The 12,824-nt window shown below is 40.6% G+C and overlaps 1 protein-coding gene across 1 annotated transcript in view; it reads left to right on the forward strand.

The window, feature by feature from the left end:
* The window catches only part of LOC146576490 (inactive phospholipase C-like protein 2), a 67,748-nt gene continuing 54,924 nt past the window's right edge, over positions 1-12,824 (forward strand). Inside the window, exon 1 of the mRNA XM_085271789.1 lies at positions 1-789. Within this exon, the coding sequence (XP_085127915.1) occupies positions 487-789 (303 nt within the window). The 5' untranslated portion in view covers positions 1-486. The remainder of the gene's footprint in view (positions 790-12,824) is intronic.

Consider the following 12,824-nt stretch of genomic DNA (forward strand, 5'->3'; position numbering starts at 1 on the left):
ACGTTCTTGAATTTGTCCCGCGGATGCCTGAGAGGGGAAGATCTCCTCCAGTTTGCAAGCACTGCAAAAGTGTTGCTGGCACGAGGCGATGCGCGCAGAGTCTAGAGAAGCGGACGTGGTGAGAGAAACAGATTTTTTTCAGGGCAAGGAGACGAAACTGCAAGCGATAAACAGGAGCGACATCCTCAAACCCCGATCTTAAGTCTGTATTTCCATTTTTTTTATGAGCACGCGCTTCCAGAAAGCGAAGCGGGAGACGTCGCGCGTGTGGGGTGCACCGTCTGCTTGTTATTTCACCAGGACAGTTCAGTCTGACCGGCCTGGCTCTCGAGTACCAACGCTGCCGTGCGCTCCGATGATGGACCAGCCTCGGTAATTCGGTGAAGGAGACGAGCCGCCCGGATGACAGCAAGTCCACCGTGGTTTGAGAAAATGGGTTGTTTTTACATTGTGGCGGGGAGGGCTCTGCTGTAACACCGGCGGATCATGGCAGGGGTACACGCTTCAGATGGGGTGTCGGGACATTTATTGGATCCTGCCATCAGCGCCCCGCCAGCTCAGGGCGCGACCAACGCTGCGGGGATCACCGGCGATGCGGCCACTCTACCTCCGACCGGTACCCGGACGTACTTGGAGGTGTCGGCCGCCGCTCAGGGGTACGGGGCGGAGGGAGTTTACACCAATGGACGGTACAGGGACCACGGCAGTCCAAGGATCGGGAGTGGCAGCCGTGATAATTCAGCGGAGAGAAGTCAGGGAGCTGGAAACACACCTTGCGGCATCATGAAGGTTGGCGATCACTTATTCTCATTGTCACCGATCCTCAAGGTGACACAAGGAGAATTTGCAAAGTGGCGGTGCTACAGCTGTAAAGCAAGGCAGGCAGTAAAAATGTGTGTGCGGACTTCCAGAGTTTCCGTAAATGCCCCATAAAAAATGAGAATTAAGCAGCTTTCAGTTTTGCAGCGCCCCGTAGAACTTTGGCATAATGTCAAAATTCATAGCCTTATGGGAATAAAGCCGAAAAGTTCGTTAAGGTTTCCATAGAACATCTTTATTTTGTTTTTCATGTGTGGATTTTCCTGCTTAGTGTCAAACCAGTCGAGACACTTTCAGTCACTTTGAAAACCTGATATTAGGTTACCGTAAAGGTCCATATTATAATAATATTAGTTATCCTTAGGTTGTATCTAAATTGGAATTTGTTACAGGGGTAAGAAATGTGGAAGTGAAAGTAAGTCGGACTGATGGTGTGTAGAATTTGGTGTCCTTTGAAACTTTTTTCCCACAATATAAATTTAGATCGTTGGCCGGGGCATGCGCATTTCTTCTTATAGCTCCTTCAGTAATGGATAGTGTCATTCTAATGTTTTTAATGGCGCGCAACCCTAATTAGTGCTCCCATTACTAGAGGTTAATTAACTTGTCTTCCACAAACCTGCACTGTCAAAGTGGCAAGTTTCCTCATGTTATATAACGTGACTCTACATGCTTTTAGTAGGCTACTGCATAATATCTGCCTTGTTGCAGTCTGTTACAGATTACCATGGGGTCTCTGGTGGATATAGAAGTATTATGGAGGTGGGACACACTGGAGAGTTGCAGTCTGTCATATCAGACTCAGCTTGCATAGCAACTGACAGCATGCAGGCAGGTTATTTGTTACCCCCCATTATTGGATTTCCCCTGAATGTGAACAGACACAAAGTACTCTCATTCAGACCTTCAAACAAACACATAGGCACACACATCTATGAACTTTCAGATGTAAAATCCACTGCAAATTCCATTTATAGTGCCAGTAAAATAGCTATAAAGGAGCCAGTCTGCAGTTTACATTCCTTAAAAAACATACATATTTGTCACAAACAAAATATGATCTCAAACCTCAGGTTGTGTGTTTTAAACTTTCAAGGCTGATGGCTGATTGGAATCAACAAAAAAAGAAAAAAAAATACAGTAGATATTTGAATATCCTGAATTATCTGTGGAAAACGCTTATCATCAGAGTGTTACTTAGTTACAAGTGATACCTATGTGATGCAGTATGGTCTCTTCTGAGAGGTGCACTGATGTGTCTGAGGCGCTTTTTCCTGTTGGATGTCTCTGTGCGCTTGACTGCATCATGCATGTCCTTGGTGAAATAGAGTAGAAGGTACATAAGATAGAATTTTGGAGCGAAAAGAAGGCCAGACTGATAAAAACACAAGGAAACTACAAACTGGGCATAGTTTGAATTCCCTTTTTTATGTTACACGTTACGTGGTACAGTGTTAAGTTTAGAAAAGTCCTCTGCTCTATAAGCTTACTATGATACATCAAATATTGTTACAGTTGCTTGTCTTGACATGTAGAAGAACGTGTAGATATTCGTCGACAGACATTCATATCTTGAAATGTTACTTTCTAATCTTCATCGTGCATCCAAGTAGGGTTTAATTTCTCTGGTCGGTGCTAGAACGATGCACTCCACTAATAAGATAACAATAAAGTAAACACTGGTCAAGTGGGGCATGGCGGGAAAATAGATCAACCATTCTATGCAGTTGGTTTCTGTGTAGCTTCAGCGCACATGACTGCTTTTCAGCAGTTTACTGCATGTCTGTTTAAGCCAAGATCTAAAAGGTGAAGGAGTTGTGGGTGCATGGGAATCAGGAAGCAAACAAGCTATTCCAGCATTGCATCGGAACATTAACTTGGCCCTCGGTATGCAAATCTTGGAAGGAAGGAGTTTGCATGTTTGTCCTCTTCTAATTTCCTCAGCGGGGTGACATTTTCGTGGTGGAGAGACTGCAAAGTGGCTGGGGAGGTGGGTAGGTGGGGGGTGTTTGGTGATGCAGCCTTGTTATGTAATGCTGGATTGTGGACAGCTGCAAGGCCGGCTCCAGCCTGGCTGCAGGGTGGAGGGAACTGACAACTAGCGCAGCTAGTGAAGCAGCAACCAGTGTTTTACGAAGCATGTAAGGCGGATAGTCTTGCAAGTCAACATAATATACAGTACATTTAGCATATTGTTCCATTCATCTTTATGCATTCTAGATGGGGTTTTTTCAGGCGAGTACAGGCAAGGTAAAGCATTTTGACCTGCAAAGTCAGGTTCTAATTTATTAGGAAAGCACAGACATAAATGATATAAACCCACTTCAACAGAAAATAAAAATCGATACGGGTCACACTGTTATCAGTTGTACATGCATAAGAACATCTCACCCTTTCACCTCTTTTCTCTTTTGCCACAAGAGGCAGGACATCACTTCAACTTTTCATTGATCTCATGTAATAGATTTGAGTCAAAATGACTCAGTGTACCCCTCCCCACCTCCAGAATGCAATAGAATACTTTAAAAGAGCCTGACCTTGCGAGGGGATTAATCCACTGAGTAAAGTGAATGTCCTGGATGAAGATAGGGGCAGGTAAATGCTATGTTCAAATAATCTGAGATGAGACATCAAGTAATTTACAAATTTGCATGCAGCTCATGCAATTTAAAGATAGATGTTGAGAATGTTTTTTTCTTTTATCTGAAGGACAAAATATTCTCTGGGTTAAAACCAAGAAAGACAAGATTTTTGGCACTCTTGCCTCTGTTAGAGAAAAGAGTTCTGCCAAATAATGCCAAATAATCCTCAGCGCTGAATGTTCCTTTCAATCTCAAGGTCATAGCCCTCCACTTATTTATCATATAAATAGAAAGAGCAGTTTATTACTGCGTTTGACTACCCCTGGTCTCGATAACAAATTCAGTGCATCCTTCCCTTGTCTCAGCCAGATGACCTGTGTGGTATCAGTGTTAAAGCTGACCAGGCAGATATCAGTGGATTTCATAACCCTCCAAGGTTGATGAGGGAGCAGTCCTAGTTCATGCCACAGGGGTTTTGTATGATTAATTAGGAATGGTCACCATGACATGAACTGTTATTTTAATTTGAATCTCCTTATTTGAATTATTTCTGGAGGATTCTTGCAGTTTGATTATATTTTTCAGTATACCGACTTCACACATGCTTCCTTACTTTTTACGAGAACAGAATAACAGAATTCTTCGAAGACAGACCTTCTGGTTTGTATTATTCCAGTAAAATTTAAAACATGTCGAACACCTGGATAGAAACATAGCTGTAGGGGATATTTTGCGTATGAGGACAGTGTCTTAAATCTCTGCCTCTGAGTCTGGCTATTGTTTCACTAATGTGAGCTTTGTCTGATCCTTTCCAGGGCTGAGGACAACTCAGTACAAGCCTGAACTAATAACACTGATTACATATAGAGGGATCATCTGAGATGATGAAAATGAGAATTGGAATAAGAACCTGTTTATGCATCACTACTCCCATCACAGGCTTTATGAAAAATAATAGCTTTCTCCAGAAACTTAATTTAAAGGGAATATGGGTACAGATAACTCAAGTTTAGGTAAAATGTGTGTCTGTTCATGGATTTCAAAGAGCATAAGTAATTCCCATGTGTCCTGCAGCAGCAACTTGTACTAAACGCCTGGATATTTTTGGAAGGCAGAGATCTGCACTGCGTTGAAAAAGAGGCTCCAGAAGATGTGAAGCGGTGATTACAGACGTCTGGGGCTGCTGAGTCATCGTTCGCTCTCTTGGCTCGTGTTCTAAAAGCAGCAATCTGCGAAATACAAACATCTCGAATAGGCTTTATTGTATGTGAAACCGCAACTTAGCATCAAACGGGGAGGTAAATCATAAACAGTTTTGTAAAGGTCACTCACCAACAAGAAACGAGAACAAGCTCACAATCACCCATATCCAGTTATTGAACAACAGTGATTTTAGAGTGTAGAATTATGTGCGTTTTAAGTTTTTGACTTGCTATTTTAAGCATATTTGATAGGCATAACAAAACACTTTCCTCCCTTGAAGCTGACTTGCGTCATAAAGTATAGAAAGGACAAGCAGCATAAGTGCAGCATGGTGTCATAGTGGTTAGCAATGGTGCCTCCCAGCAAGAAGGTCTTTTGACTTTGAGGTGGTGACTCTAAATTGGTTGTGGATGTGAGGTAGATAAAGCGCTTAAAGTGCAGAGAATAAAGCGCTGTGTGAATGTGTGGTAAAAAGTAGCTTGGAGTCTAAAGCGCTTTAAATGCCAGTACGTTTGATCTGGTCAATGGGGAAATTTGATATATTTGAGCCACTGTCTTTATTGGAGTTTTTGAAGCTTGGTTATAAACGCTTTCAAGAAACAGATCAAACTTATCCAGGTTATTTTTGATGACTAGGCAAATTTCTAAATACAGTTCTAACAAAGATTTGGAGATTTTTATAGCAGCTTCTTTAAAAATTGTTAAAAGGTCTCACGAACCAGTCAAGTTTCTCTTGAACTTTTGGCCATTCATGTGCGTGGAGCAAAGGTGCCTCCTAATCCTTTGTCCTGGTTTATTCCCTTGAAGGATACCGATTTTAACTATAACCCCAATTACCCATGTGTCAAATTGCAAAGAGATCAAACGAGAACAAGTGATTTGATTGGACACCGTCAGGGAGTGCTTGAGGTGATGGCTTATCTTGATGATCCTTGAGGGATGTGCACAACAGTGATGTCATCAGAGGATAGGCAGGTTGTCTATGTCAATGTGGTACTCATGCCAGAGAAAATCTGCGGCTGAAACAATCCAGGCAGGGCATTGGTTTGGACATACACTTTAGTAGAGTCTGGTATGGTCTTGGCTCTTCTGTAGAGTGGTTGTAAGGTTGAATAATGGTCAGATATGTCATCTGATCATCCCCAGGTTTATCTGAGCTAGGGGATGAGAGGTTTGAAAGATAATGTCTGTGAGAACTGCACCATCTCCATCAGGCTTTGCTTTTGCATGCGTTTACTGCCTTCATGCCACTTCCTCTCATCACATGTTTTTTTTTCTGTCAATATACAGTAAGACAGAAAGTGAATGTAACAGTGCCTCCTCAAGAGTACTTTCTGTGAAACAATTTGCAATCCTTTGCAAAATACAAAAGCTGCATGTTTCAAACCATGAATGTATCGGACGGATGATGCGTTCTTTTTAATGCCAATTGCATAATTAGTTCTGTTTATTAGTAAGAATATTGACTGGTCCCCTCACTGATTCCCACTTAGAGTTCTGTGTGGAAAAAAACATGCTAGTTTTTGATGCAGGTTTTTGGTACGAGCAGAACTGTTTGTTATCTTTGAATCTGTACATGCTGTAGAAATAAAGAAGGAAAAACCTCAAAGCAAAAGCTTCGCTGTCGGTACAAATGCTCTACTGTCATAAGGCTTATTTTACTGTTACTGTTCCATTGTGCAACTGTCAGAAAAACATGCCAGCATTGATAAAAGGAACAAAGGATTGGGAGGCTTACAATTCTTTTGGATTGGATCATTCCAACTGGAACCAGTCAAGCTGTTGTGGCTGATAATAAATGAGGCAGTAATAACTATTGAGTACAAATGGATAGGAATATGAAATCCCTTTAGTATGGTGATCAGGATCACGTGTTACCATGATCACATATGCACATAGGTGCCCGTGTGCACAGACACACACTTACACAGAAACACAAGAGGAGAAAAGAAGGCTAATGCTAACACATATTAAAATCAGTTTTTTCATTTCTTTTATTGACTCCGTCATTCTTAGGTTTGGTCTGTCAGATAGAGAGCTCTGTCTTCACGTTTGCATCATTTATTCATCGTCTTCTGCAGACAAGCCATGCCAGGGTGGTCAGGAAGACTTATCTCTGAGACTGAAATTTGAACATGAGGAGAACCTGAACAGTAGAGGGAATGATGTGAGGGATATGGAAATTTCTAACAGTTGTATGCGACAAAAGACTGAACTTTCAGCCACATCTTTCTGTGAGAATACAATAAGATGAGAGAAAGTTAATATTGTAAGATAAGACCAGAGATTTGCTGGAGGAAGAAAGCGAGTCAGCATCTGACCGTCTGACCTTCTGGGTGGATTTACATGAAAGCATATCAGAGCTAGTTTTATGTTTATGTTAAAGATATTAGTAAAGCTTAAAGTCAATATTACCGGCAACCAGTGATGGGAAGAACGGCGTTACAAGTAACTGCGTTACTAACGGCGTTACTTTTTTCAGTAACGAGTAATCTAACTAATTGCTATTCCTATCGTTACAACGCCGTTACAGTTACTAACAAGGAAACGCGGTGGGAAGAAGTAAACACTTATTTAATCCCACCCCTTTGCCATAAATTATCATATAGTAGTTTTTACCTTTAAAATAGTTTTTAAAGGTAAAATGTTGAGGGAAAATCAAAAGTAGTTAAAAATGGCCAGTTATACCCTGGACCCCAGAGGGTTAAACGTTTTTTTAAAGTAACGCAATAGTTACTTTTCAAGTAATTAATTACTTTTAGAATATTGTAACTCAGTTACTAAGTCAGTTACTTTTTTGAAGAAGTAACTAGTAACTATAATTCATTACTTTTTCAAAGTAACTTTCAAAGTAACTGCTGGCAACAGTAATTCCCCTACAGGGAAAAAAAGAATGTACTGCTGCACTTTTGTTGTCATATTTTACAACAGAATAAGGTCATGTATTTGACAACACTGAAATACACCTTTTAGACTACTATACATAAATGAGGTTCTAATGTCATCAAGCGAAGTCCAGCATAAATGCATAAATGAGTTTACTGTTCTGAGCCTATCCTGGCTGTCATAGTGTAAGAGCAGGGTACACCCTGGACAGGTTGCCAATCTGTTGCAAAACTAAGGCATATAGAAAGGCAACCAGTCAAACTGACAGCCAATTTAGAACGATCAATTAACTTAACCCCATGCATGTCTTTGGACTGTGGGAGGAAGCTGGAGTGCCAGGAGAAAACCCACAAGACACTGGAAGAACATACAAACAGACTGGGTTCAAACCCAGGTCCTTCTTGCTATGAAGAAAGAGCTGTGGTGCTGACCGCTGCACCACGGTGTCCCCCCCCCCCCCCCCCCCCCCTTTATTTGTGTATTTAATTCATTCATGTGGATTTCCATGAATGAACCAGTTAGCACTTGCTTCTGTTGCTGAAATCTTTAGAACTTTAGGGTTAAAAAAAGAAGTGTATGAGGCTTGTCTCCACTCCAGCCTGTCTCATCAGCATATACAGCTATCGGTATCCAGCGCTGTCCTGCATCATGTTTACTGTCGCCAAGTTTCTACAGCTATGAACACTGATTGGTTTAAAGAGACCTGTAGCTTAATCATGCTCTCTGGTTTCAGTATTTCTTTCTTCTTGTCAGCATGGATACTCGTGTACTCGATTTCTGTGTACCCACTTTGCTAGATATTTATTTATTAATTTTTTTATGTGTGTTTTATGTTTCCGCTTCGAGGCGCTCACCATGTCAAGACCTAGCCAACCTTAAACCTCAGCATATTTACACCTTTCATAATCGTGGGACTGATCTTATGTAATTCACACTGAAAGCTGGACTGCACAAGTGCATTTTTCTGCTTCTTAGATGAGAAGAGGAGCTTGCTTTGTTTTTACATCTCTGTTGATAGATGCATCGTGAAATTACTGTATTTTATAATCGGTTTTTGGCTTTCAGTCAAATATTTGTGGTTTCAGGGTGTAAATTTCAATACTTCTTTCTGCTGCTGACTGAAATGCATGTTCAACACAAAGTAACAAAACCTGCCAGGTAGACCAAAAATATCTTTGTAGTCTTTGTTGTTTAGATTTTTAATCATTGATCAGACAATTTCAAGTTTAATGCTTATTCTATTAGAGACTTTATTAATAATTGTGTTTGCTTAGCAAAACATTAAAGACATTAAATGTCCTGTAGAAATGACAAACAGCAGCAATGATTAGCTTGACGAAAATTGCTGTCTCTAAAATTGATGCTCCTTTAAATGATCATTCAGATGATGCTTGTAGGCTGACTCTTCACTCAGTCTTATTTAGAACTGCAGCTTAATACACAGAGTTATATGAAATTTTCAGCCTTCACATTGAGCATTGTGCTTGTCAAGATGCCAACTTCAGGTAATCAGCGCAGAGTACTGTATAACCGCAAACCTAATTGTGTGAAAATCATTGTGTGCACAATACCAAGCTCCCTTCACTTTTTGCTATGCTTTTAAAAAACAAAACAAAACCAGTGCAATGCATTGCAAAAGCATTATTCAAATTGCCCAAAGCATTATGCAAAACTGATACTGAAAACAAGACTCAGCGCTCTTTTGGGTGGTAAAAACTTGCATGATCAGGTTCCTGTCTACTAACTGTGCAACTGTTGTACTCACTATTATGAATCTAACTACTGGAACTCTGTCAGTGTTCAATTACACATTTAAGCTTTTGGACTTTATGGTTAGTGATTGAAGCAGCACAGCACCGAGGCTCATAAACAGTATTGGCTAGAATCTAAAGGCCTGTTGTCAGCTCAGCTATGCTTTATGCTTTCTTACCGTTGTGGCTGATGATAGCCACTAGTACAGAGAGTTTGCCAAGGATTCACAGATGGTCCCATTTTTCTCTTTCTCTGGCACAGATTACATATGAACAGGGAATTAAGTATAAGAGCTTAATGTTCATATAAATGGGAAGAGATATGATATAGAATTTAATTGTCTTGTTGTGTGATTCAATTATTGACCCTTTCTGGGAATTTTTGTTTGTGTCTTTGTGTCTCATTTCATCCAGGAAGTGCTTAGTTTAAGCCTTCTCATTTGTGCATCTGATGGTTTGTGGAATTTGCCAGAGTTGCTGTGTCTGCCCAGTCATTCTTTAACTGCATCACCTACACAAACGGAACATGAGTTGGAATCAAATTTACCTCAAACTTTTAAAGCAAGATCTTAACTCCCAGTAATTCTGCTGTTTGTTTGAAATCTTGTGCAGATGCTGCTTAGACCATATGCCTGGTTTATTTTAAAGATGTAAAAGTATCTGTGTCTTGTGCCGCTGTGTCCTCAGTGATGCTTTCTGTGACCTAGTATGTATTGCCCCAGGGTGTCTTTCTGCAGGTTACAGTGCAAGCACAGACATGTGACTCAAACATTCCACTGATGCTCTGAAGACACGCACACACACGCACACACATGCACATTAATAATTTCAATGCATATGCATATATAAATGGCTCTTTTGCATTGCACAACTGTGTTTTTGTGTTTCCAGTTCTGTTTATCTGTTCTTTACATCACCTGTCCACTAAATGTCTGCAGTATTGTATTATATGTGTGCACTATATATATGTACTGGTAGTTATTGACAAATTTTAGGATTGGCAGACTAAGCTCAGGGGTGTCTTGCAATAGCTTTCTATTTGCAATGGACTTCTGGTCTGCCTTCCCAAAGCTGCTGAATGTACTGTGCATCGGTTTGTATATTTATATTTTCTCTAAAAGTACACAGTTTGTGTGTGACTAGAGAACAGATAGGGCTTTGCTGTGACTTTGGAGTAAAGGATTATATGTGTGTTCTTTTCATTGCATGTGTAGGGTTCATGAGAGACATAGATCTGGACTTTACAGTGTGAAATATGATACTATGCAGTGAGCTCTTCCTGGAGCTGGGAAAATAATAGACGGAGAGGGAGGAAGGAGAAGAGGCACAACCTGAAAGCAAATGAGAGAGAGTCGGTTTTCTTGAAATGAAAAGATAGAATTCATATTTAACAGCGCAATTTGTAGAATAAGAGGTTGTCACAGGGGTCGCTGTTCTATCTGTTAAGCCGTGTTGACATAGTGAAGGCTCATTCATCATCATGTACTGATATTTGTGTTTTAATACTGACTTGGAGGATCCTTGAATCAGTCTAGAATACATCAACAGCGGAAATTTATCCAACAACCAACCTGCACGTTGATCTGATGGATAACAAATAGAGTAATGGCTTGCTGTAAGGACCAGGCATCTAGACTTTGCTTGATGACATTAGAAACAGTCTGCCAGGAAGCAAAACTTTGACAGAGGAACAGTGGTTTTCTTCACTTCTTCTTCACTCAACTCTTTTAACCGGTGGTGGTTTATACACCAGTCCTCATTTGTGTTTAGTCCTGTTTCCTCTACCCTCACTCCTAATCGGTTGCCCTCCGGCAGATTCAGACTTCAGATTCAGGAGGTTTGTTTTTGTTAAAAGGAAGTTTTTCCTTTCCTTTCCTTCACCAGGTTCTTGCTCGTTGGGGGTTGTCTGAGTGTTAGGGTTTCTCTGTATTATTGTAGGGCAGAGGTCTCGAACTCCAGTCCTCGAAGGCCACTGTCCGGAAACTTTTCCATGTGTCCCTGTTGCAACACACCTGAATACAATTAGTAGGTCATTAGCAAGACTATAGAACTTGACTGCATGCTGAGGTGGCAGTTCAGCCAATTGATTCATGTTACAGCAGCTCATGAGTGAATGAACACAGTGCAATAAAAGTATATTTTTTCCAAACACTTACATTTACTTAAATTTACTTGAGTAGGGTTAGGGGTTTCCACTTCAGCATGCAATCAAAATCTTTTCTCTTGCTCATGACCTACTAATCTTATTCAGGTGTTTTGCAACAGGGACACATGGAAAAGTTTCAGGACACCGGCCCTCGAGGAGTGGACTTCGAGACCCCTGTTACAGGGTCTTTACCTTTAGATATAAAGTGCCTTGAGGAGACTGTTGTTGTGAGTTGGCACGACATAAATAAAACTGAATTGAATTGGTCCCTGCTCAGCCTAAAAGCAACCCCCAGCCTTCTGTGTTGTCTTCTGCCCAGCCTGTTCTTTAGCTGTTTTTGCTTTACTTCAGCATGATTGACAAGAGCTCTGAATCATAGACTGTTTAAAAAGGAAAACAGCTTCTTACTTACTTCTTACTTTTCTAATGTTGGACTGGGGAAAGACTGGTTGCGAACATGACTAACTATTCTGTCTTTAGGCCCAAAATGGTTCAGGTGCTACTTAGCAACTAAATTCACGTCTCTGCATCATAATACATAGTGGTTCTTAGAGTTGTTATTCAATTTTTTGAACCACTTAAAAATATTAATGAACTCTGCTAACTGCTGCTTTAAGGGACAGGAAATGGAAAGAAACAGGTTCTAGACCACAATCTGCCTGTGTGTCTTAAACCATATGATTGATGCATGGTGTGACAGCTGACACTGGCTAAATGCTCAAGTAGCAGGAATAGTATATCCACCACCTTGTGTTTATTTTTGCTTCTTTGACTGCTGCAGCTCCAGTTGAGCCTATCAGCAAGGAGCAAACACCTTTTTCTATTACAGTAAGAGGAACGATTAGTTGGGAAATGGGTGATAAAAGTCTGTGCATAGCAACAAAATGTGTATTGAAATGCCCTGAATTCCTGTGGTTTAGCCAACCAGTTCTCTAAACCTTTCTTCTATTTAACAAGTTACTGTAAGATGGATGTCCAGTCTTCAAAACTAGCCGCCATGAGTGTTTGCACCAGTACAGACCAAAAAATCTGCTTTCATAAACTTCAAACATGCCAGAGTAATACACTGCAGGCAACATGCTGGCTCCATGTTTTTGGCTACTTGGTTGTCACTTGAGTAAAGCAGTTGTGAGCAGGAAATGTTTGAAAACTATGCTGGGTGGTCTGTTATTGGACATTCTGAGCTCTGACATTCCTAAAAAAAATAATTTACGTATGAGGTGGTTGTTTGAAAATGATGGCAGGGAAATCAACATTGAACAGTTTGCTGTTGGTTTTGACCAAAACAGGCAGGCAGGCAGTCAGAAAGGAAAGTTAAAAGTAATGAAATGTCAGATTTCCTTGAATGCATTCCCATGAAGGATTATTGCACCTTCTTACAACTGCAGTTCCATACTTTGAAACTAAAGTAATTAATTTGGAAACTGATAAATATAT

Source organism: Mchenga conophoros, linkage group LG4, assembly GCF_057382185.1.
Source record: "Mchenga conophoros isolate Kocher_MC1m ecotype Shallow Benthic linkage group LG4, M_conophoros_male_GT1.1, whole genome shotgun sequence".
Taxonomy (NCBI): Eukaryota; Metazoa; Chordata; class Actinopteri; order Cichliformes; family Cichlidae; genus Mchenga; species Mchenga conophoros.